Source organism: Sander lucioperca, chromosome 13 (assembly GCF_008315115.2).
Source record: "Sander lucioperca isolate FBNREF2018 chromosome 13, SLUC_FBN_1.2, whole genome shotgun sequence".
NCBI lineage: Eukaryota > Metazoa > Chordata > Actinopteri > Perciformes > Percidae > Sander > Sander lucioperca.
Genome location: NC_050185.1, coordinates 29,536,875 through 29,560,879, shown reverse-complemented (window position 1 = coordinate 29,560,879; position 24,005 = coordinate 29,536,875). Strand labels below are relative to the sequence as shown.

General features: G+C 41.3%; 1 protein-coding gene across 4 annotated transcripts in view; it reads left to right on the top strand.

Annotated features, from left to right (window-relative positions):
- The first annotated feature begins 799 nt into the window (after positions 1-799).
- dbn1 (drebrin 1) overlaps positions 800-24,005 on the top strand; it is a 141,412-nt gene continuing 118,206 nt past the window's right edge. For 2 of the 4 annotated variants that reach the window (XM_031308062.2, XM_031308063.2), the window contains exon 1: positions 1,377-1,566. In XM_031308062.2, coding sequence (XP_031163922.1) covers positions 1,484-1,566 — 83 coding nt within the window. In that variant the 5' untranslated portion in view covers positions 1,377-1,483. Of the gene's footprint in view, positions 837-1,376; positions 1,567-24,005 lie in introns of those variants that run through there. The other 2 variants (XM_031308061.2, XM_031308064.2) reach the window with 2 other exon arrangements.

The window sequence follows — 24,005 nt, the reverse complement described above, 5'->3', positions numbered from 1 at the left end:
TTGGAAAAAAAAACATCCATGCTGTTTTCAGTGAGATACGGTTTGTGAATGTGTCCTGCCTTCAGTCACCTCAGTCAGGTGAGCTGGTCAAAATCTGCAGGGCTGTCTAGGTCATTGGCCGAAACATTTGGTGTGTGCTAACCACTTTAGCTAATACCACATCAGCTAGCTGTTTCTCCAACTTCGGTCAGTACAAGGCAGGATTAGCCGGGAGACTTCTTCTAAACGAGGACGCACTTCCAACTTTGCGTGGAATACCTGTAGACGAGGGACATGTAAGTAGTTCTATACAATTTCTTTTGTAGATTAGGGTGAACTTGTGTGTGTTGCAGTGTTTTACCATTGAGAACGAGGTGGCTAACCGCTAGCAGCGTTAGCTTCTAGCTAGTAGCCCAGTACCTAGCTACTGCGCAGTACCTAGCTACTGTGCGTGTGTCATGTGTTCCTCATGTGCCGACCATGTTCCCTCTTTAACACTTTTTTTAATGCTTTTTTTGATGAGTTTGACACTTTTTCTGACGTTTTTAACCCGGTTTTTGAGACTTTTTAAAAATGTTTCTGTCGCTTTTTTTGACGTTTGACACTTTTATTTTACTACCACCAACTTCCAACCACTATAGTTTAACACTTCTTTTTAAATTCATGGTCAATAAACCTTGTTTATATGAAACTCCCACAACCACCTGCACACTCACCTGTTCCTAATTTCCCAATTACCCTCTACAGTTTTTATTCCAGCCCATCATGCCAGATTGTCAATGTTTTCCCCCTCCCCCCCCCCTCTCATTTCTCTTCACCTGTTCACTCTTTGTTGCTCCTGTTTGGACTCCATGTCAGTAAGCTTTTTTTCACTTTTTAAGTAATTCACTGAACTGCATTTGCATCATTTCCCTCCTTAAAACATGACCTGTGGTAGGAATAATTTCTTGTTGCGGTGCTAAAAATGGTACTAAAATTGCGATTCATTGTGCAGCCCTATTCTTACGGAAGAGGATTAGGGCCACATGTGAAAAAATGTATTTGAGTTTAAATCACAATTCTAAGATTAAATTCTCAGAATTCTGAGATTAAAGTCTAAAAATAAATAATAATAATAAAACATTTAAAGTCAGAATTCTGACTTTATTCTTTGAATTCTGACTTTTTTTTAATTTCTTTTTTTTTTTTTTTTTTTAATTCTGACCGTATTTTAATAATTCTGACTTTAAAATCAGAACTCAAACACGTTTTTTCAGATGTGGCCCTAATCCTCTTCCGTTTATTCTCAATAAAGAAGTGAAGAAAAAAAAAAGTTATAGAAGAAGTTGACTCCTCTTGCACTAGGACCCATCAGACTGGGTAGCCGGTAATAATCCGGCGCTAGGACCCATCGGACACCGGTCTCGTCTCTTTGTCTCCACCAGTCAGAGCCTCCTCCTCTCCGTAGTCTCATTCCGTGTCTCTCTCCATCAGCAGCGGTCTGGATGCTTGCAGGGACAGAAACATGGCTGTGAATCTCGGCAAGAACAGACTGGCCCTGCTGACCGCCTACCAGGACGTCATTGACGAGACCTCGGACACCGACTGGTAAGTCCTGTGGCCGGCCCAGCCATCCCTTCTTTCCTCCCCCCTCTTCGCTCTCCCATCCCTTCTTTTCTCCCTGGTTCGATGCGTTGCTGCTCTCTTGGCTTCCCCTCGGTGGGGGGTTTTGTTGTCCGGCTTGGTGCACGCTGAGGATGCGCAGGACAGGGGCGCACCGTGCAGGCATCATCATATCCTCCTCATCCTCATACCTTTAGTGGTGAAAACTCCAGACACGCAGGCCGGGGCAGATTCACTGCTCCACATGTGATGTGTTCGTAATTAAGCATCTACGAGCCGGAAGAAGATTTAAAGCAGTGAAAGTGTGACTTTTGTTTTTTGGGTTATAAATCAGAGAGCAGCAGTTGTTTTTTTAGTGTGAACTGAACTGCACTGCAGAGTCGAGGCAATGTGCTGCTGTGCAACACTGTGTGCGCACTGGACACATAATTGTGCAAGCGGACCGCTTTGTTTCCTCTGAGTTTCTCCTCTCAGTCGGGACCAGGTTTACTCACAGCCAGCTGGAAGCAATTTCAGGCTTTTATGCAACGCGATGCAGCGGTGTGTGTGCGTGTGTGAGCCTTCAGGGGTAAGCGGGCCTGGTCCAGAGATACTGATGAGCCCCTGCATCCCTAAAACGAGGGGCGGAGAGGAGAGGGGCGAGGCCGGGGGTGGATGGTGGTGGGCGTGGGCGTGTGTGTGTGTGTGTGTGTGTGTGTGTGTGTGTGTGTGTGATCGTCATCATCCTCATCATCCACATCCTTTGTAGCCTTTGCTCACTTGGGAAAAGTGCGAGAGGTGGTAATAAAACGCCTGCTTTAAGTATTGGATGTGAAAGTGAAATCACTGTGCTCAAACCTCAGTATTCGATGTCCTAGTTCCTCATGAAACAAGATCTTGAAAAGACCGATACGTTTTTACTTTTACATGTGGGAATTTTATATGAATTCCAGACAAAGTTGGATAATACGTTGCAAAGAAAATTGTCTCCAAATATGGACATGCAGCTATTTTCAGTGGGATTTTAAAGTAGTTGATAAATGCTCTTTTTGTGTACGTGTTGGTACAAAAACACAATAAGCACTTTTTTTTTTTTTTTTTTTTAAACCAGAATAAGAAGTTAATATTTAACCACCAGGGTTATAATCTGAGTCCACAGACACAACAGCACCTGAATGCAGCGCTGTTTATGAAGGACTTTCTAGCTTAGATGTCCCAATAGCATATGAACCCGGAATAGTTACAGGTGAATTAAAGTGATGCTAAAGTGAATAGAGTGCCATAAGCTGGAGGAATTGTATAGGACTGTTGTGTGTGTATGTGGTTTGGTGTATATGACTGTTGTGTGTGTGTGTGTGTGTGGTTTGGTGTTTCTGCCGTCATGTCCCTCCTGTTGCACTTTTAGGAGTTAATGAAGCAGGTAAAAGCCATTAGAGGAGGTACTATTTGACTTTGAGCAGGACTGTAGGTTTGGAGTTAAACTGTAACCTGTTGTCCTTGATCATGATAAGCCTGCAGTCACTACTGTAGCAGTGTAGACAACAAATCAGTTACGCCAAAGTCAGAACATTTGTTAAACACTTTTTCAACTTAACTGCAATAAGTGATATATTTTTGGCCTCTTGGGGGCAGCAGAAACAAGTTGTGTACACACCATATGACATATCGTCACCTTTTAATTTGATGTGGTGAATGTTTTTACACATCCAGCAGCTACGGAGCATCATTATTATTCATATGGAGTTATGTTTGTGTCCACCTGATGATGTCAGTCCAATATTCTATATATTATACACTTTTGGCTGTTTTTGGTCTCCACCATCTCCTGAGGGAAACATCTGGTCTCTTTAGCTGCTAAATGCTCCACTAGGTGTCACCGGTCTCACGATTCGATTTGATCATGATTATCCCGTCAACAATTTGAATCAATTCGATATCACGATGCGTCACCTCCTCAGTATTTTTAAGATAATTTTTTTGGGGGGCATTTTCGGCCTTTATTTTGAGAGAGAGAGAGAGAGAGAGAGAGAGAGAGAGAGAGAGAGAGAGAGAGAGAGAGAGAGAGAGAGAGAGAGAGAGAGAGAGAGAGACCGACCGACCGACCGACCGACCGACCGACCGACCGACCGACCGACCGACCGACCGACCGACCGACCGACCGACCGACCGACCGACCGACCGACCGACCCCCGCGTCGAGGAGTAAACCTCTATATATGGTTTATTATATTTTCTCAGGGTGCGATTTTTTTCTGGAGGGGATGCGTGGGATTTCTCCCTTTCTGGTCTACCTATCCCTGCCTCTGCTTTATGAAATGTAGTTTCAGCAATTTCTGGTTGTGTTTAGCCGCTACAGAGCTCCAGGACGCTCTGACACTGCTACCAGCAGCCAAGCACCGCCAGATGAACAACCTTTCAGGGGCCGTTGTAGCCAGAGTTAAGCCAGAAAAAGTGAGCGTCATGCGGCGATGTCAGTTAAATTTAGGCCCCCAATACGAATCGTTAGGTTTAGGAAATAGATCTGGATTCAAACACTCCCGAGGAACGAACGAGCCGGGTTTCCTGGGTGAAAGTATTTTGTTTTTGCCGCAGATAGTGAACTACGCTTCACGGCTTGAACACGCTGTGTTTTATGTTGACACTACATTGGGCTATTTCATTCTGAGATTATTTTCCATTGGATATTGAAGCGTATAAGTGTTATAGCAGGCCTGGCCGAGTGGCACAACATCCGAGGAATTGGAAGGGAGATTTTTATTCTTACATTTTTTGTTTTGTTGTGCATGATCAAAAAACATTCATCATTCATCAACAAATTCAAGCAGTCAGATAAATATAAACTCTATAAAACCTTTTTTATTGTATCTGCTCTTAAAAAAGACACTTCCTGAATGTAGCCGACAACAGACAAAAGGCAAAAACAAAAAAATGCAGCACCTAGAAAATCAACAAGTAACATCAGTAGGCCATGAGCGATTATGGTCTGTCACTGCAGCTATGCAGAATCGTCCGGGTCCGATTGCGATGCATCGATGCGATGATTCATTTCGACACTCCTTTATGCTCCATTATGTTGACCAGCTGTTCTCTAACTGTGTCTGTCTGCTGTTTGCTGCCGACCAGGTAGTGTACAGTGGCTTTTTAGTTGAAAGCGATGCAATGAGAGCACTGAGCGTGAACCAGAACAGTAAAGTTGCAGCCGGACAGATAAACAATGAGCTCAAACTCCCTATAAATCTCATAAAGCCGAGTGGAGCTGCAGATTCAGCTCATCATTCTCTGTAGGTTCCCTTTCACATTGTATTCCCATCGTCCTCTCTCTTAATTAAAATGAATGGGTGCATTTGGTTTAAGTGATGTCATTGAATTTACAGCCTGAACACGAGAGTGAGCACTAATTTCCAAATCACTGGAGATTGAGCCGTGTTTGAGCTCAGATTACAGATCCTGCATTGAGTTGTTTGGAGCCCAACACTCTCTAGTCACCATCTTAACTATGAAATGTGAACCTGTGCCATCTGTTGCCGGTCATTAGTCCAAATGAGGTCAGATTGACTTGAAAACAAACGCGCTGGTTCTGCTTTCAGTTTGTAGCCGTGGTGGGTTTTGGGGGAGGTTTTGGTTCCACATTTTGTTCCTGGTTTGGACACAGGTTTAATGTTCCTGTCTGGATACTAAATAATAAAATTGGCAGATTAATAGATAATGAAAAATATAAATTGCAATCCTTTTAAATAAACAGTTAAGACAACGCTGCATGATTTTTGTCACAGCCCCAAAATCTGAGCTGGTTGGACTTTTAGGAATTTGAAAACAAGTTTGGATACAAATAATATTTACAGGCATTTGAACAAATACATTTAAAGAGTCCCTAACAAATGAAGGCAGAATTGGAGGCTTATCAGGCTGTTCTCTTATGCTGGATTTTGAAACTTTTTGATATCAGCGCCAATATTATGTTGATAACTACACGAAAAAACCCTTTTTTGATATTGAGGAATATAAGACAATTTCTTTACAAAACCATTTTGTATTTAATAAAATAAGGCAAACCTCTGTAACACAGAGCAGCCAAATCTTAACAAAATAGGGATAACATTTACCAAAATTTAGATTTTTAAATGAGGCAATGTTTGATCAAAGAATAAGTACGCTGGACACTTTTTGGTCAGTACTCAATAAGCATTGAGGTTGGATACCCAGCCCTCTGGAAACTCTTAACACTGCTAAAGGCTTCTTTCTGGGTTGTTTTATTGATAACTGGCAACAGTTTATTTTACATTCATAAGATACAAACATATCAGGCGTGTGTCAGACATGATAAAGCCCTGCACTCATTTCTCTCATCTCTTCCTGAGCGTGTTTGTGCCTGGCACCGAGCTCTCCAGGGATGCAAGACGGCCTTGTTGAGTGCTTGTTAAGTTGTTGATCCAGGGTGGAAATGATGCATTTTCCACTCATAAGTCTGACTCTCTGTGCTTCCTTAACCTCTTGCAATATACCCCTGTTTGTATCGGTCACTATGTCGTGTCAATGTGAGTGACAGCTGCCAGCAATCAACCCAAAGGTTAATGTCTTTCTGTCAAATGTTTGCTTATTCTGTCGGATGATCTGGTGGAGCCGGGAGATGATGCAGAGGGCCTCAGGCCTGCCCCCGTTTTTCACACTTGATGAGATTTAAACAAAGGCAGAGACTTGCAAACACCGCTGACCCCAAACAACATGGGACCCCCCCCCCAAACACCCTCCAACCCCTTCTGTCCTAATAATGATATACCCTATCCATCTAAGACCTTTTTAAAGCTAAATGAGAGCAGTAGTAGTTTGGTTCCCATGTTCAGCTTCAAACAGGTCTGCTGTTGAGCACAATAATGGAAAAACAATCAACCAATCAGAGCTTTTGTAAGTAGTATTAATAATAATCTTACATAAAGAATAGTGACGGGTAAATGGCTACAAAAATGGCAGCAAGAAATGTTGATGGTCTATGTCATAAATGTTGAATGCTCTGAGCAGTTTCCGTGTCAACCTGAAATGACGTTGTTGGGATGGAAATGTCAGGCACTGATTTTAAGGACAAAACAAAAATATGTTTGGATTAATACTTTTGGACTGACTGAATACACTATTTTACTTAACTTAGAATCTGGGAAACTACTGGGCATTTGTCAGTATTTCATAGACCAAACGATCAATCAAGAAAATAACTGAGAAGAATATTAATTATAAATGTAAGAAAAACGTCAGTTGCAGCCCGAAACAAATTCAGTTCAGTCTCACTAGTGCAGTAGTAAAAGAAAAAAGAACTCCTTTTATTAATTTTTCAATCAAAAAGCCCAAACGTAGTTTTAGCTTCTCAAATACTAATTTTGCTGATTATTTGTCTCCAGTTGTAGTTAACCACATATTTCAGGGGTTTGGACTTTTGGTTGGACAAAACAAGCACTTTGGGAAATTGAAATGGACATTTGACATTGAAAATAATTGACTAATTAATGATGAAAGAATTTTTGTTTGGCCTAAATTAAAAACAGAACATGCAGGGACAAAAAACAGGTCCACAGGTAAAAGTAATAATTCCCTACAAATGGTAGACCCCATTTCTTTAAGGCTTCCACAAGTAGTTCGGCATCTTCTTCATCTTCATTTCCCGTTGCGTTTTCTTTATCTTGTAAAGTTTTGATTAGTGTCTCCTCCTCTCTTTGGGGCAGCAGTGGAATCAGTCAGGAAGTTGGGTAACACTTTAATGAAGGTATCTACATAAGAGTGTCATGACAGTGTCATGAACACATGACACTGTCATGACACATGAACCCTAACCCTAACTTGTCATGACAAAAACCGAATGACACTTACTGACAGAAGCGTTATGTCATAAACGTTTGACTTGTTTATAATGTTTATGACACGTTCATGACAGTGTCATGTCACTCTTATGTAGATACCTTCAAGTAAAGTGTAACTGGAAGTTGTTTTTTTCTCACGAAACACAAAGCAGTTGAGGTTTATTCATTAATTACGTGACGTCCTCGACATCATAATGAGTATTCCTGTGAACAGGCCTTATCTCCGCCACGCTCACTCACTCACACATCCACAGCCCTGCGATCATGCAGCTTGTTACTCCAACCTGGAGCTCTGTCAACAACATGGACACGGCAGCCGTGACCGGCTTGCAGGCACCCGAAACTGAAGTGATAACAAGCCAGTATTCAGCCAGAGAGTATGATGAAACCCCATCTCCAGTGATAACGCGGAGAATGATCTGGACAAGGACTCTGTTAAAACAAGGCTTGTTTTTATACTTCATTTGATATAGGAAAGTTGTTCGAGCTTTTAAGACCTAAAGCAGGCTGTTCTCATGTAGCCTGGTCCTACCAGACTCTCGTACATTTCATTTGTACAGAGAGTCTGGCCACTCTTCCATTGAAGGCGGGTACTCTGTTGAAGTTTAAAACTATTGGATCTGCCCAGAGCCACTCTGGTAGCCTGGCTTCACCCTCCTACATACTGTCTGGTAGGACCAGGCTAACAAGAGGGGAGACAACAACAACAACAACAACAACTATCGGATTAGCTTCGCTAGCGTTAGCCTTAGCCAACTCCACTACTAACAGAGCGAGCTGGAAAATCTAACTGTTCCCGAACCCCGTGGGGAGGAGGACCACAACATTATGGCCACCAACACAACTCAGCAAAGATTGTTCTTGCTCGGGCTTTAACTTCTGGATATTCGGCAGCATTGCCACAACGGACCAAATGGCTTGGCTCGCATCTTTCTCCGCCGCCATTACGGAACTACAACTCAAACTAGCGCACAACCTCAACGTCATCGTTCATTAGCTGTTCGCTAATTGGACCGCCAAATATTTGGCCGGAGAAAACCCAAGACTATACCGCAAACCCAGACGGAGTACTGAAGGAAAATGAAAATTGAGCGGAAGTACGTAGGAGGGCGGAACCAGGCTAGTTCTCATGAACCATTTGTACAAAAAGCTACTTATGCGCTGTAATTCGGAAGCATTCCACAAAATTGTTTTTATTTAAAAAAATAAATAAAAATTCCACACGCAGCGCTTTCAAGCCGCGGACCGGAATTCGCTTCCCGGGGAAACAAAAGACTTTCACCCAGGAAATGCGTGTTCCTTGGGAGTTTTTTTAATCCAAATCTGCTCTAAGTCACCTTTTATCAGGTATTAATTTCCGTACGATATCGTAGAAACCCTTGCATGAGAATGCGTTGCCTAAAGACACCACTCAGTGCAGCAGCTTGGCTCTATGGATGGCAGTGTTGGTCGGTCCACCACTTTGCTTCAGACTGCTATAGAGGGAGAACACAAAGTTTACTGTCTGTAACGGATAAGCACATTTGGAATAACACAACTATCCTTCTATGAACTGATTATTTATGTTATTGTTGGCAAGCATGAGAACCATAACTCCAAGGACAGCGCTTGTGTCTCCATGTATTATAGAAGCAAAACTAGCTGCAGGTTGTCGGATTAAGAAACCGTAATGTGAAGTCTCTCCTTCACGGAGGTGTTTGATATACTGAATAATCTAAGTTTGTTGCCCACTCAGCCTGAGACTTAATCGAAGGTTGACTGTTGTCCGCTTTCAAGTGTGACAATCAAACTTAAAGACACACTATTGTTTGAGCCTTTTATTCACAGAAAACTCTCGGTACATCTGAAATATCTCAACCATTATGGGATTGATTGTAATGCAATTTTTTCTTTTAAAAAAAATTCACAAATTCTGGCGAATGAATCCTAATGCCTTTGGTGATCCTCTGATCTTTCCTCTAGTGCCACCATGAGGTTGATTTTTGTGGTTTTAAGTGAAATATGTAGACTTAACTTTTGGATGGATTGCCATGAAATTTTGTTCCCCTCGGGATGAACTGTAATCACTTCATCTAGCCCCATCATCAGGCCAACATTTCAATTCGTCCAATACTGGGTTCTGACTAAATACCTGCAAAAGAAGATATTTCCACTCACAGAGCCACTGTAGACTCTTTGAATGAATTACTATGAGGGATGATCAGCAGCTCGTTTATATTTTCTCCCAATTTAAAAGATTAAGACATACTTTATTGATCCAGCAAGGTGAAATAAAATTTTCTCCCTTCACTTTGTAATAGTGGAAAAACTTTCAGTGCGGACTGTGCATCCACATGCAGGCAAGAAAATTCAGTTTAGTATAAACAGAACTACATTCACAATCTGTCCGTTTTGGAGCATATCCGGCCCTTGTTTATCTTGTTGACCTCATGTGGTGTGGTATCCTGTGGCAGCAGGAAGCCGACATTTTGGTTGCACAGAGACATCAAATCAATTAAATATTTTAAGACTACTGGGCTGTCATTCACAGACGGTGATGTGCATATTAATATTTAAAATATGAAGGCATGGCAAAGTGGATATTATTGCAAACCTGCTTTTTGTTATAAATCAGCTTTTAAACTGATAAGACTGACAGACGGCTACAGATTTTACATCAGTGCTGCTGTATTTAGGGCTGCACGATATGAGAAAAATATCTAATTGCGATTATTTTGACTGATATTGCGATATGATTTACGATATTGGAGGGAATTATTACATTATTCTCATTTTCATTGAAAATTATTGACATTGAAAGAAATTAAAATGATTATAGTGTGATTTTTGCGAGGATCTGTACCAAACAAAGATTTTTTTTCTTTAGTCTATAGGATACGATTTGTAGGCCGGGACATCTCTGCAGCACCACAATACTTTATTCAGAATGGTTTGACACATTGCCATTAACAAATATTGCGCCCCCCTGCGATTTGGATATTGCACTAGTCCATACTGCAATTTCGATACAATTGCGATTAATTGTGCATCCCTAGCTGTATTCGAAGGCAAAATGTGAGCTTGGTAGATACCAGAATAATACTAAGATGGTGATGCCTTTTCCAGCCTTATCATTATTTCATCCAGTGCCCGAAGGAATAAGAAAAGAATGTCAGCCCTTGAACCACAAATGTCACAATGTAGTCAAGGTGACGTTGTGAAAAAGGGCAGTGAGTGAATCAGGGTTATCCAATATCAAACAATTGGCAGACGTTCAGGAATGCGGAGTGCTCTGTGGCTGCTGATTGGCCCGAGGCTGATGTCATATGACCCTTTGACCCCCCCCTCCAGCTGTTTGAAGAAGCCATTACCTGACGAGTCACCTCTGCCAGCCTGACAAAAGAAGGAACCGGTGGTAAGAGGAGTCGAGCAGGAGGGCCGGCAAACTCCTGAGTCATGTTTCATCATTTGATGCCCTCAGACAAAGAACCGTCATCTCTGACGCATTTGTTCATTTCATAAACTGTTTCTTCTTGCTCGCATTTTTCTACCTAGCTGGTTATTTATTAATGTACTTCCTGTATTCACCCCTGAGAAAGCTTTCTATTCACACTGACGTTCGGCTATTTAACCTAGCGCTGAAGAGCTTTGAGGTCAAAGGAAAAAAACAGCTACGGGCCATGTACTTTGGCACACTGGGCTCGCGGTGTTCTTTGGTGGTGGATTTACTTAGACAGGTAATAAATGAAAGATTTAAAAACCTGAATAAATCCGTGGAGAAATGTACTGAATGCAGATGCTTTCAATACCAGGGCTAACCGATGGTTTGAGGATGAAAAATAATGTGAACCATAAGTTATGGCCTTCATGGTCACCAGATCTCAACTGGAAAACCTTTGGGGATAATATAAGTGAGGAGCACTGATCACCCATCTGGATAACTGACCAAACAAACAATATGCAGCCACATTCAGAAATGTGCTTTGCTAAGTATTTCTGCGATGAAAAACGTTGTCAGGTTGGATTTAGAGACTAAAGATTCATAACAGAAAGTCTGCGTTACAAACCAAAGCCATGGAGTTTGAAAATCGTGGGAGTTTACCAGGCAGGGAGGGTCTAAAGTTGCTTTTCATTTACCTTTTTGAGGTTGGAACTGGGAATGAGGTCACACCTGAGTTGATCGCGTTCCAATTCAACCCGTTCTTACTCCCAACTCGTAAAATACTGACGCTTGGTCAGTGGCTCTCAGCGTCAGATACGACGCAAAAAGCGCCCTTCAGCGTGTGTATATACAGGGCAGAGCAGCAGCTACTGCTTACTACGCTGTAATATGATGTAGTATTAAAAGCGACAACGTTAGCGAGTAGTATGAAAACCCGAAATTCCACATGGTGAGTCTGGTTGGGGTGGTGGATGGGTCAAACAACACAGGATCTTCACCCCGGAGGGGTTGGTGTCCCACGTGTCACTTTTCCTAAACCCAACTGTCCTGTTCTTCTTTTCCTAAACCTAAATGTCCCGTTCTTGTACCGCGTGTCACGTAAACGTACCTTTTTATAAGCCCACCCACGATCGTTTTCCTAAACCTAACTTATGTGAAAGTGACGGCAATAGTCCCGACCCAGCACGTTTAGATAAAGCATGTTTAGATGGACGCTAAAGGAGACTTTTAGCGTAAAATAACAACGCCAAAGGCTCCTGACCAAGCATCCGTATTTTACACCGTGGGTGTGAGAATGTGTTGTCCAGTTACAAGTCGGAAAAACTGTGGTAGGGGGACTCCAGACAGGTTAGCCATTGTTAGCAATACCAGTTGATAACAATGCATTATGTGGTATTTTGCATGTGCAAACACCGTAGCGACATGTCCACAGATGGAAGATGGGACAGTACTGCGTGTACGGCTGATTTTATGAGACACAAGTAAGACAGAAGTGATAATAAACAGTATATTCATACAGCTTCCACTGCTGTTGATGCTCGGAGCGGCCATGTTGGATTGTGATGTCGGGGTTGGTGAGGCTCTCCCGAGTTTCCCAGTGGGAAATCCGACTTCAGGGGGCCTTCAAGTTGACATCCTGCCGGTGAACCCGGAAATGCCGATCTCCCAGTTTAACTAGAACGCACAATAACAAATGATGCCATAGAGTTGCATTATGGGAAGTGTAGTATCCAGTGCTTTTGGAGCTTGATTGTTCTAGGCCACTAAAAGTCAGCAGTTTCCTTTTTTTATATGACCCCCAACTTTATGAAAGTGAAATTATACATTTGCTAGAGTAACAGATTAACCTGCTGATGTTCTTGATTAATGAATTATTCATTTTGTCTATAAAATGTCCGAATACATTTATTTATTTTTTTTTATACATTCCATCATAAATTGTACACAGCCCATACAATGTATTTTATTCGACAGTCCAAAAGCGAAAGCATCAAATTCTCACTTTTGAGAACGTGGACTTTAATTTTCCGTTGATCGACTAATTGATTAATCAATATTTTGATTTATTTGTTTATGAATTGTAGGCAGCTGGGGCTTGTTGTATTTTTGTGCTTTCGTAATTTAAAGTAAATGAATGAATGAATACATACACACATTACAAACAGGATGAAATAATAATCTCATACTGTTTATTTAAATGTAATGTGGTAAAAATTTCCCCAGGTGGATGCACAGTGAATGCAAAGTGCCATATGAAGTATTAAACTGTCTTTAGTAGACATGTTTTTTTTCCACAGTGCACTGACAGCTCTCTCTCAGATTAATATAGAACAGGGTCAGTAGTACAACATGCAAAACAGGCTCTTACCTTCATCACGTCTGCTTTGTGAAACACAGTTGGACATCTTTTCCCTGGACAGTTAATCCCCACTTCTTTTACATTTATAGCTTCTTCACTTACATGTATTGAGTCAGGAAAAGGCTTGTAAAGGGGTGATAGAATGATTATATAGGGTATTTCACACTGTTCCTTAAGGTCTCCTAATAGGGTATGTAACATTGGTTGGGCTGAAAATTGCTCGAATGCTATTTTATGGGTCCTTAACTACCCTGTGAATATGGCCCTATTTGTAACAAGAGCTTTTTTTCCAAATATGCTATGCTCATGAATATTTAGATGAGTTGCGCGCTGATTGGTTTGAGCGAACCACATACACACCATTGGAGATTAGACCGCAGGTCTCATATTTCAGACACTGCAGAGTTATACATTGTCTGCTATTTCGTTATTAAATTCACTTCTGAGACTTTTTTATGCGAGAAATCAACTATATAAAGCTCAAATACGGGCCGTTTTACGAAAATTGATGGCTAATTGCAAACTTGGTAAGACATGTCTGACTTTAAGAGCTCAACCCAGTCTGACGAGAAAACAGCAACCTCCATACCCAGTGAAAGTCATTGTTTCTCGGTTACTGGACTACCGAGGCTCGGGGCTAGCTGGCTGGCAGTTGCCGGCATAACTAGAGTATATTTACAGTTTGAATTTCGTCACGCCACTTATATAACATATTTCCCAAGGTCTTATAAAGCTAACAATGGTGTCCGATTTCAATTTAATGCATTTTTGTGAACATTAGGGATTTCGTTAGCTGCTACTGTCCCTTCAATCCTATGTTTACAGATCGCGGCTAGTTAGCTTCACTTTCGGCATAATTAGAGTATATTTACAGTTTGAATTTCGTCACGCCACTTATATAACATCTACCCCAAGGTCTTACAAAGCCAACAATGGTGTCCGATTTCAATTTAATGCATTTTTGTGAAGATTAGCTAGGGATTTCGTTAGCTGCTACTGTTCCTTCAATCCTATGGGTAAAGATCGCGGCTAGATGCAGGCACTGGAGCTCCATCAGGGCCTCGGCATTTTGTTGTCCAGTAACCCAGAATGGGTGACTTTGCGCCGGTATGGAGCGCCGCGGGCTTCCCTTCGTGACGGAGATTCAGCTAGCTCACAGCGAGCCGGAGTCTATGAAGTAGGACACGCCGGGCGGCGAGGCAGCACCGGCTGCTGTCATGTAGCCTGCTGAGCTCCTGCTGAACCGAGACAGTCGGACAAAATTTGCAATTAGCCATCAATTTTCGTAAAAAGACCTCTACATAGTTGATTTCTCGCATAAAAAAATCTCAGAAGTGAATTTAGTAATTAAATAGCGGACCTCTGGAGATCTGCATGACCTAGCTAGATTCAGAAGACTAAGCTGACCTCAGGTCAGTGGTGTAGCCTATGCAAATGTTGGGGCTTGACAAAGACTAGGAGTTGAGATGCTTACGTCAACTTTTAGCTTTGTTCAGATTCACCCGTTTTCAGCGACAGTTTCAAAATGTGAGATTTGCATAGTAAAGGGGTATCAATGGGATTTTTAGCTTCTATGTATGTCCTATTTACCCACCGAACTGTCGTTATTCAACTATGACAAGGTAAAATCGGTTTTGCATTCTATCACCCCTTTAAGGGCCAGTTTTGGTTCTTTGTTTTGGTTTTTGTATGTCTGTGGTGTTTGTGATGTTGGTGTTTGTATGTATTGTACATTGTATGTCTTAAAACATTTCAGTTTTTTTTTAATCAACTTTCATAATTTACTCTGTCCAGTGTTATACGTGAATGTCTATCGCAAGTTAGAGAGCCTAAAGTACTTTAAAATTACACAGAAAACAAAGTGTTTCTTTTATAATTCTGTGATTTAGAAAAAAATAAAATGTTCACATTTGTGAAGCTTTAACTAACCAAGTTTTTTGCTATTTTGACATGACAAAAATGGTTACTAACTTTCAAAAACTAGAATAAATGATCATGTTATGCTGAATGATCCATTTTATGTTGAATGATTTTAAATCAAGTGATTAGATTTAAAGGAATGACAATAGGTTGAATGTATATAATGGCTTCTGTAATGTTAATGTTTTTTTTTTTTCTGCTAGTGTTGGTAACACTTCATTTTTTTTAGGTGTGTGCATAAGACTGACATGAACATGAAAGAGTCTATGAATGTTTGTGACTGTTGTCATTCAGTAAATGACACTTAATGCAAAGTTGGCATTGTTTAAAATGTCTTTGTTATGACAAATTGACATTAATCGAGACAACATAACCTGCCATAAATATGACATAGCAGGCCTAATTATCAAACTTAAAGAAACTATTTAGCTTTGTGTGTTAACATTACATTAAACTGTCATAAGTAGTTGGTTTTGACATTGGCTGTCATGAGACAATTAGGCCTATAATTGTTTCATGAATATTTTTCCTTGACCTCAAGTGAAGTGAAACCATTTGGACTTGTCATTAAGATGTCATAAATGTTATAAGGCCAGTTTGACGATGGGGAATACAGTACCGAGGTGAGTTACAGAGTTTTTGAAAGCTAGCTTTATGCTACTTGTTACCAAAGTAACTGCTAACTGCTGCTAATTGTGATTAGCTGCCGTTGCCTAGTTCTCTGCTTTTTTCTGCTTTGCCTTTCTCTCTTTCTCCTGTCCTCCTGTGTTTAGTTTTTTCCATCTTATCTTTCTCCCTTCTCCTCTTCCGGCTGGCAACTCGGCGCAGCTCCATAATGGGGTTGTAACCTTCAGTAAATGTCTCAGAGAAACGTGAGATTGTGTGTCAGGCCGAGGTCAGCGTCATGATGAGGAATGAGGAGGGTGATGTTAACGCAGACGATGCAGTCCAGACGATGAAAGCAACAAATCAAAACCAGACACACCTCAGGCCTTACAGGGACAATCTGAAACACTTATTCTGATATTTTCCTCAGCAGACACTTGTCAGATGAAGGGAAATGTTACAGAACTTAGAATGAAATACACTGCTTTTTCAGTATTGTTAGCATTCCACACTGAAACCAGTGGCCACACCGAGCAGTAAATTAGCATTGATGGCTTGTGAGTTTAGAAAGGGTTCCTAAAACACAGGGCTTTCAAGCAGGGTAGCCAGGGCTCCAGCCTAACTTTTTTCACTAGGAGCACAGTGGCCCCCAACTGAAAATTTTAGGGGCGCAACCAGAAAATTTTAGGGGCACACACCGTAAATCAACATGCTAACCAAATATTCACATTTCTACTAATTTCCACTGTATTACTAATCAATACTTTGATAATAGATGCAGAAATTACAATGTGCTGTTTCAAATTCATTGTCACTTATGCCACAATGTGAGTACACAAATGTTGAATTGACATAAAATGCCCGTCCCTAGTAGCCGTGATAAATTAGCCTGAAACTAATGCTTACCTGTTCAGGAGGAAATTAGCCAACTCTGCGTCCTTTTGGGCTCTAAGCTGTCTCCATCTTTCAAATACATCTCCAATATTTAACCGGGTTTTGTTAGGTCTCTGGTCACGCAACTGTTAGAAACATGCCAAGGTTTAGGGCGGGTAGAATCTATCTACGTTGATCTTATTAATTTGTTTGCTGCTTCCACAGCTGTAGCGCGCTGGGTTAGCGTTTTTAGTTGATACCAACACACAGGCCAAAACACAAACCGACATTTTGGAATGGAAATTTCAAAGGAGAAAATACTGCCATTAGCATTGTTGTCAGAATCGATAGTATTTCAACTTTGCATGTTTCCTTAATATCTGATGACATATTGTCATTGTCATTTTTGGATTAAATACAGTAAATATTTTACATATTGCAGCTTTAAGGGGACCAGTGTTTTAACCCAAACCAATCTTTTTTTCTAATCTCATGTAGTCGTTTTGGTGCCTAAACTTAAGTGTCATCGCCGCAGGACAGTCAACCTTTGTCAGCTAAACAGTTTTCAGAGATACAACAGAATAAGGTTGATCGCCACACTAGAATTAAAATGCCCATATTATGAAAAAATCACTTTTTCTGGGATTTGGGGTGTTATGTTGTGTCTCTGGTGCTTCCACACACATACAAACTTTGAAAAAAATCCACCCATGCTGTTTAGAGTGAGATACGGTTTCTGAATGTGTCCTGCCTTCAGTCTCTAGGTGAGCTGTTCAAAATCGGCACGGCTTGTGACGTCACAAGCCGAAACGAGCAGGCTAACCGCAACCATTAGCTCGTAGCGTTAGCATGCTAACGCTATGGCTAATGCTAGCATGCTAATGCTAGCATGCTACCTCGTTCTCAATAGCAAAGCACTGCTACAACACACACAAGTTCACCATAATCTACAAAAGAACTACTTCCATGTGCGCCCTCATTTAGAAGTCTCCCAGCTAATCCTGCCTTGTAACTGACCGAGGTTGTAGAAACAGCCTTTCTTTTACTGTCTATGGAGCTAGCTAGCTGACATGATCTACATCTGAGCTACTGGGCATGTGCAGTGCAATCAAAGATAGTACAGAAGAAGAAGAAGAAAAGAGGTCTCACTCTGTAGCTAAAACAGAGACCAGCTGAAAAGAGGAGCTGCAGCAGTGAGAGAGAGCACTGCAGTACAACACAAATATGGTGTTTTTTGAAAATTAAACCATGTAAACCTATTCTGGTACAACCTTAAAATACAATTATGAACCTGAAAATGAGCATAATATGGCTGCTTTAATAAATATTGATACTTAAATGTAGGGTTGAAATGATCTCACTGCATTTACAAATAACATCTGCTGGGACAATATATCGAGCAAATATTTTTTGATGTGTTGATATTGACTGTTATGTCAGCCAATGAGTAACAACAAAAAAACACAGAGCACTAACAAGTTTATATTTGCAGGCCTGTGGCTAATCTAGTTCTGCAGAACAAACTGGTCTGCACATTTATTAAAGCATCCTTCTGCTGCTGCTTTCAGTACAGAGGCTGTTTTTTTTTTTTTTTTTTTACCCCAGACACATGCTATCTGAAATGATAAATTTGATGTCAGAATGACTCGCCCCGAGTGGACACATAATGAAGGTTTTCTGTTTTCATTGTACAATATGGAGGTCTGTACAAATACAGCTGGTGGGTGGTGCAGCACGCTGGACTGAAAATGAATTTCCATCCACAGCTTTTTAAACTATTCAGAGTGCCTCACAAATCAGTTACATCTGGCAGAAACCAGGGAGGTTCTCCACTCAGATTAAACTCGGCTCTGATGTCAGTGGTGACTTTATTTGGATGTTTTCAAAGGGCTGATCCTTCAAGGAGATACAGATCAGATTTATTAAATTGTTTTGTACTGGAACTCAAGGTCCTGAAGTACCTCCCCTGCTGTTCCGCTCTCTTCACTCCAAAACTCTTAAAGACCTCATATTATGCTTATTTTGAGGTTCATAATTGTATGTAGAGGTTGTACCAGAATAGGTTTACATGGTTTAATACATTTTTTTTATTTTATTTTTAACTTTTGTTGTACTGCACACTGCTGCAGCTGTTGAGCTCTTCATTTTAGCTACAGAGTGAGGCATCTCACTTCTGTTCCATCTTTGTTGGGAGTCGCACATGCGCAGTATCTAGTATCTTCGGGCCTCCGCTCTAACTAGCTTGGTTTGAGGGCGTGCCACGCTAGCAGCTAGGCGAGCATTATAACGTGTTACAAAGTGACGCAAAATGACGCGCGTTTGTCACGGAAGTAAAGTCTGTACTACAACAGAGCTGTTTGGAGCAGTTAGTGAACAGTGTTTTCTGTTGGAGATGGTAAGTCCCTTTGGGGTGGACTTTGGGCTTTTTCACTTTGTAAACCTATAACATGCACAAAAAAGATATATAACACAATAAAGGAAATGGAAAAAGCCAAAAAGTATAATATGAGGTCTTTTAAATTTGAGTTTACCTCCGTTCTTGGATTTGGATTACTTGCATTAACAGTAAAATTGAACAATGTATTTATGAGGGCCTAAGAAACATAAATTTCCTTTACTTTTTTTAAACATTTGCAAAACTGCATATTTTAAAACACAAGTTTACGTCCATGTTCACCACCTTCGCTGGTTCGTTGCTCTGCTTTTTGCCTCTGCCACCGGCAGTCTGATATTCACTCGGTAGCGCTACTAGTAGCCAAAAACTTTGCATCAAGGGCTGCAACTGACAAGTTAGATTAATCTATTGATCATTGTGATTCATAAATCTAAAGAAGCCATCAGTTTCCCAGAGCCCAAAATGGCGTCTTTAAATTTTGTTTTGTTCTGCTTGTGCAACAGACCAAAACCACAAGAGATTCAGTTTACAAAGATGTAAAAAAACAAAGAAACGTCGCAATTCCTTTATCTGAGAAACTGGAATCAGTGAATCTGATGCTTTTTTACCTTGACAAATGACTTAAATTGACCATCTTTGTCACTGGACTGAGCAACGAATCATTTCAGGGCTAATTGCAACTTTAAAAAAAACAAGCAACCATTACAAGGAAATGCTGCCTGTAGTCTCGCTTTGCCAGAACCTCGTCCAAAGCACGCCGAAGGAGGGTCAGGCTAGTCCACACAGCATTCGGGGATGGGAGAAAAACGTGCCTTGGTTTATTGGCATTTCTTGAAACCAATCACAATTGTCTTGGGGCGGTGCTAAGCACCGGAGAAAAGCCGCGGTGCCGCTGCAAAATAGGCTCGGAAGGAACTTGTTTTGGTGGAACATGTGTACGTTTAAAAGTTGTTTTAGTCATGCAACAGAATAGGCTTGTGCCGATGGATGATATCAACGTCCATCGTGATGGAGAGCCACCATCATGATGCCACGCCCCCACCCTGTCAGACACACTAATCCTAGTCGTGGGCGCTGGACGGGAAATTGACAACTGCGTTGGTCTTAAACTAGCAAAGACACTTGCCTCGGGCAAGATAGGGCCCCTTAAGTGGAAGCTACTCCCCCCCCCTTACAGTCTCTCTCTCTCTCTCTCTCTCTCTCTCTCTCTCTCTCTCTCTCTCTCTCTCTCTCTCTCTCTCTCTCTCTCTCTCTCTCTCTCTCTGTCAGTAGCAGCTTGCTCTACCTGGAATAGTAACGTATCAGCATGCGATATCGCCGTCCATCGCAATGTTTTACTGTAAACATCGTCAACTGCCAATTTAGGGGACATCGACCAACCCTACAACAGAAAATTCAGACTGGACAGATAGTCTAGCTAGCTGTCTGGATTTACCCTGCAGTCCACTTAATAAAGAAATTCAGTTGGTGAAATGTAACACTGCCAGGCCGAGTGTCAGGCGTCATTTTGCTGCTGCTGTCAAAGGTTTTGAGTTCAAGCAGTTTGCAACCTCGAAGCTTTTTCTGAAATCTTTCTTCTGTGTGCGTGAATCATTTGCACTCTGCCCTCACAGTTTCATAGCAGGAGGGAGAGGAGGAGGAGGAGGAGAAGAAGAAGAAGAGGGAGATTAAATTGGCCAGAAAATAGAAGTCAGTCAACTCTTATTTTTAGCGTTGCTTTCACACACAGCACACATTTTAAATTCACAACCACAGTTACAGAAGTCATCCCTTTTTTTTGCCAAAAAGAAAGCAGAAATAATGTAAGTGATTTTTTTTTTTTTATATATAATTCCACAGACATCTTGCTACTAAGCTTTGAACATACAGCCGGTATCTTATAGTCTAATAAACCACATTTAGCCCAGTTTTACACTAGACTTCCATTAAAAAGGAATCATGTGAAAGCTACTTCAGTCGCTTCACTTGCTTTTTCTTCGCCGTCAAGAGTCGTAGATTATTCATAATCAACTACTTTTCCTCCAGGACTAAATCAAGGCTCAAATTTAACCTCCACTGTGTCCAGAGCGTGGTTAACTGCCAGTGAATACTGTCTGCATGTGGAAGGTTGGAACCTTTTCAAGTCAGGCTGTTCTCATGAACCATTACTGTAACAGGCGCTAAACTTAAATGTCATGTGACCGGTCAACATTTCATAAGAGATCATATGCGTTGAGCGTAAGTTTTTGTATAGTCTATATCGACGACGTTTCATTTCCAAGGTTTGTTCAGGTGCCGCCGGAAATTTCGCCTGATGTTCCTCATTTCAACCGGATGTCCGTCACCTTCCTCTTTCTTTGTGTTGGTGTTCTAAACTCCGGTGGATTTCTGAGGACTATGGTTAACTGCTCCTCAGATCTCTGCAGGGTAAATCCAGACAGCTAGCTAGACTATCTGTCCAATCTGAGTTTTCTGTTGCACGACTAAAACACACGTTTGAACGTACACGTTCCACCAAAACAAGTTCCCTCCTGAGGCTATTTTGCAGCGGCACTGCCATTGTGTCCGGGGCTTAGTGCGCCCAAGACGATTATGATTGGTTTAAAGAAATGCCGAAAAACCAGATCACGTTCTTACGAAAACTAGTCTCGCATTGCCAGACCCTCCTCCGCAGTGCTGTGGAGGGAGGGTCTGGCAATGCGAGACTAGTTTTTGTAAGATATCATACGAACCCCTTCATGGGAATGCTTGGTTCCAAGTATAACAAGCAGCATCCAAAAGTTTGAAATCAGTTTCAGGGATCGTTTCCACATGTAAAAAAGAGAAGATTTACAGCTCCTGCACCAGTGCCATTGCAACGCTAAATCCAATCACCAGTCAGTCAGTATTGCTGTGGTTTCTGCCTCCCAAGGACGTGCAACACTGTCAGACTATCCTTGTTTTCTCAGACAGGGAGCCAATAAGGGGCTTAAAACGTATTTATTTTTCCTAATGCACTAACATGGAAATGTGTTTCGAGTCCTCGGGAGGCAGAACCCAAACTGACGGCTGTAGAAATGAGGAAGTGGCGCAAGAACTCTGACATGACTCTTTGTATTATCTCATTTTGAGGTCCAATTAAACTAGATCCAAAAGGGAATTTGAAAAGTTTTCATGTCATTCATGTGTGGAGTCAGCAGTAAGTCAGGACTCTAGTGAGCAAGCTCTGTGGACCCAAATGTAGGAAGCCTTGACATGCTTTCATTGGAATGAATGTGACGCCATCTTGGAACACTGTTCAGTCCTTGTAAACCCCAGTTCAGACCAAAGATTCACGACGAGACCAAACCGGTTTAGACCGTCTCAGGGAACAGTTGCAGCGGTCTGAACCGGCCCGTCTCAGCCCGACTCAAACCAGCTGATGGTTTCGCTGCTCCAGAGGCTGGTTTTAGAACGTAAGAGACGTCTCCTGTTTCAACAGCCAATAGAGAAGTCAGCTGGTAAAGTCGGCTACAAAGTATAGAAATGAAATGATCCATAATCCATTTTATTTCTATGTTACAAACAGCTGGTTGAAATGGCAGTTTTAGACGGAGCCTCAACGACCGCCTGAAAGCACGGTAACGTTATCTGGTGGAGAGAGAGAGAGAGAGACTGAAGAGAGGGAGAGCGCCGAGAAGCAGAGAATCAGGGAAATAAAACGTGTTTTTGCCGATTCATCGCTAGGAATGCAACTGTAGCAAGCATCTCAATATCACTAACGTTATCCTCATTCATATTTAGATGCAACAAATGATATATCCAGCTACAAAAAAAGCCTAAAAGTTAGAACGGAAGTACAAAGAGTCGTTGCTATGGAGATGATACACCGTCTCGTCTCATTGGTGTGAACTGGCAGGTTTCAGAACGCTGCAGAACGGCGCAATGCAAGAAGTTAAAAGTTTCAACTCGTCTCGTCGCGAGTTTTTATTTTCGCTTATTTACTTTCATTTACATTATGAATTATTTTGACTAATAGTTAAGATCAGAGGATGTTGAGTGGATCACAGACTGGTTTATGTCAACTGTAAGTCAGGATACTGTTTTGAAACCATAAAAAAATAAATGAAAATGGTATAAAATGAAATAAAACACCAGAATTCTATGAAAGTAATCACTTTTACCTGTGAATGTTGTGATGTATGTTGCATGGGTTCCATACAACATACATCCATGTTATTTTGGGGCAGTTTGGTTGAAAGAAACCCATATTTCTGATATAAAAAACTTTTGAAAGCGGGTCAAATTTGACCCGTGGATAACACGAGGGTTAACCACTCACCCAAACGGCCAAGTGTGTTGTTATATTTACTTGCCCCAGGCCAACGTGCAACCCTTATTGTACAGTACTTTAAGTGCAGTATATGAAATAGATTTTTGAGTTGTGTTAATGTATTGACATCTGTCATGCACATGATCTCAGAATTAAAAAGGTGCATTGATTTCTTGTATACTAACTGCAAACACAGCGTTCTGTGACAATGACTATATGTACATGCACTAGCATTTATTTTAAGAGATATGTGAGCCAGGTGTGATTCTGCGGCAGCTTCACTCCTCCAGTCTGCTCAGACATTTTAGTGGCCAATTTTCTCTGTTTTTCCATTGTGACAATCAGACGCAGGGTCACTAATGTATTCTAGAGGATCCTTGAAAGGATGTTGTGTCTGATTCATCCACGGCCTTGACAGTCCACTCTGAGGAAAAGAGAAAATGGATGGATGACTATGCGAGGTGAAAGGAAGCTGTGATTAAAAGTGTTTTTCTTTTAAAATGATTCTGAAGTGTGTGACGCTCTTTGAATGGGTACTGAGTAGGATCGTAAGCCTCGCCGTTTGACAAGACTCAAGGTCATCGGTGAATAATGACAAACGAGCTGTGTCTGTGTGTGTGTGTGTGTGTGTGTGTGTGTGTGAGTGTGTGTTTTTTCTTAGCTGTTGATCTTTTTCAGTTTTCTCAGGTCAGAAGTAACGTTTAAGTGTCTTTTAGGGCTGCACAATATGTCTTTTTTTTTTTTTTATCATTGCAA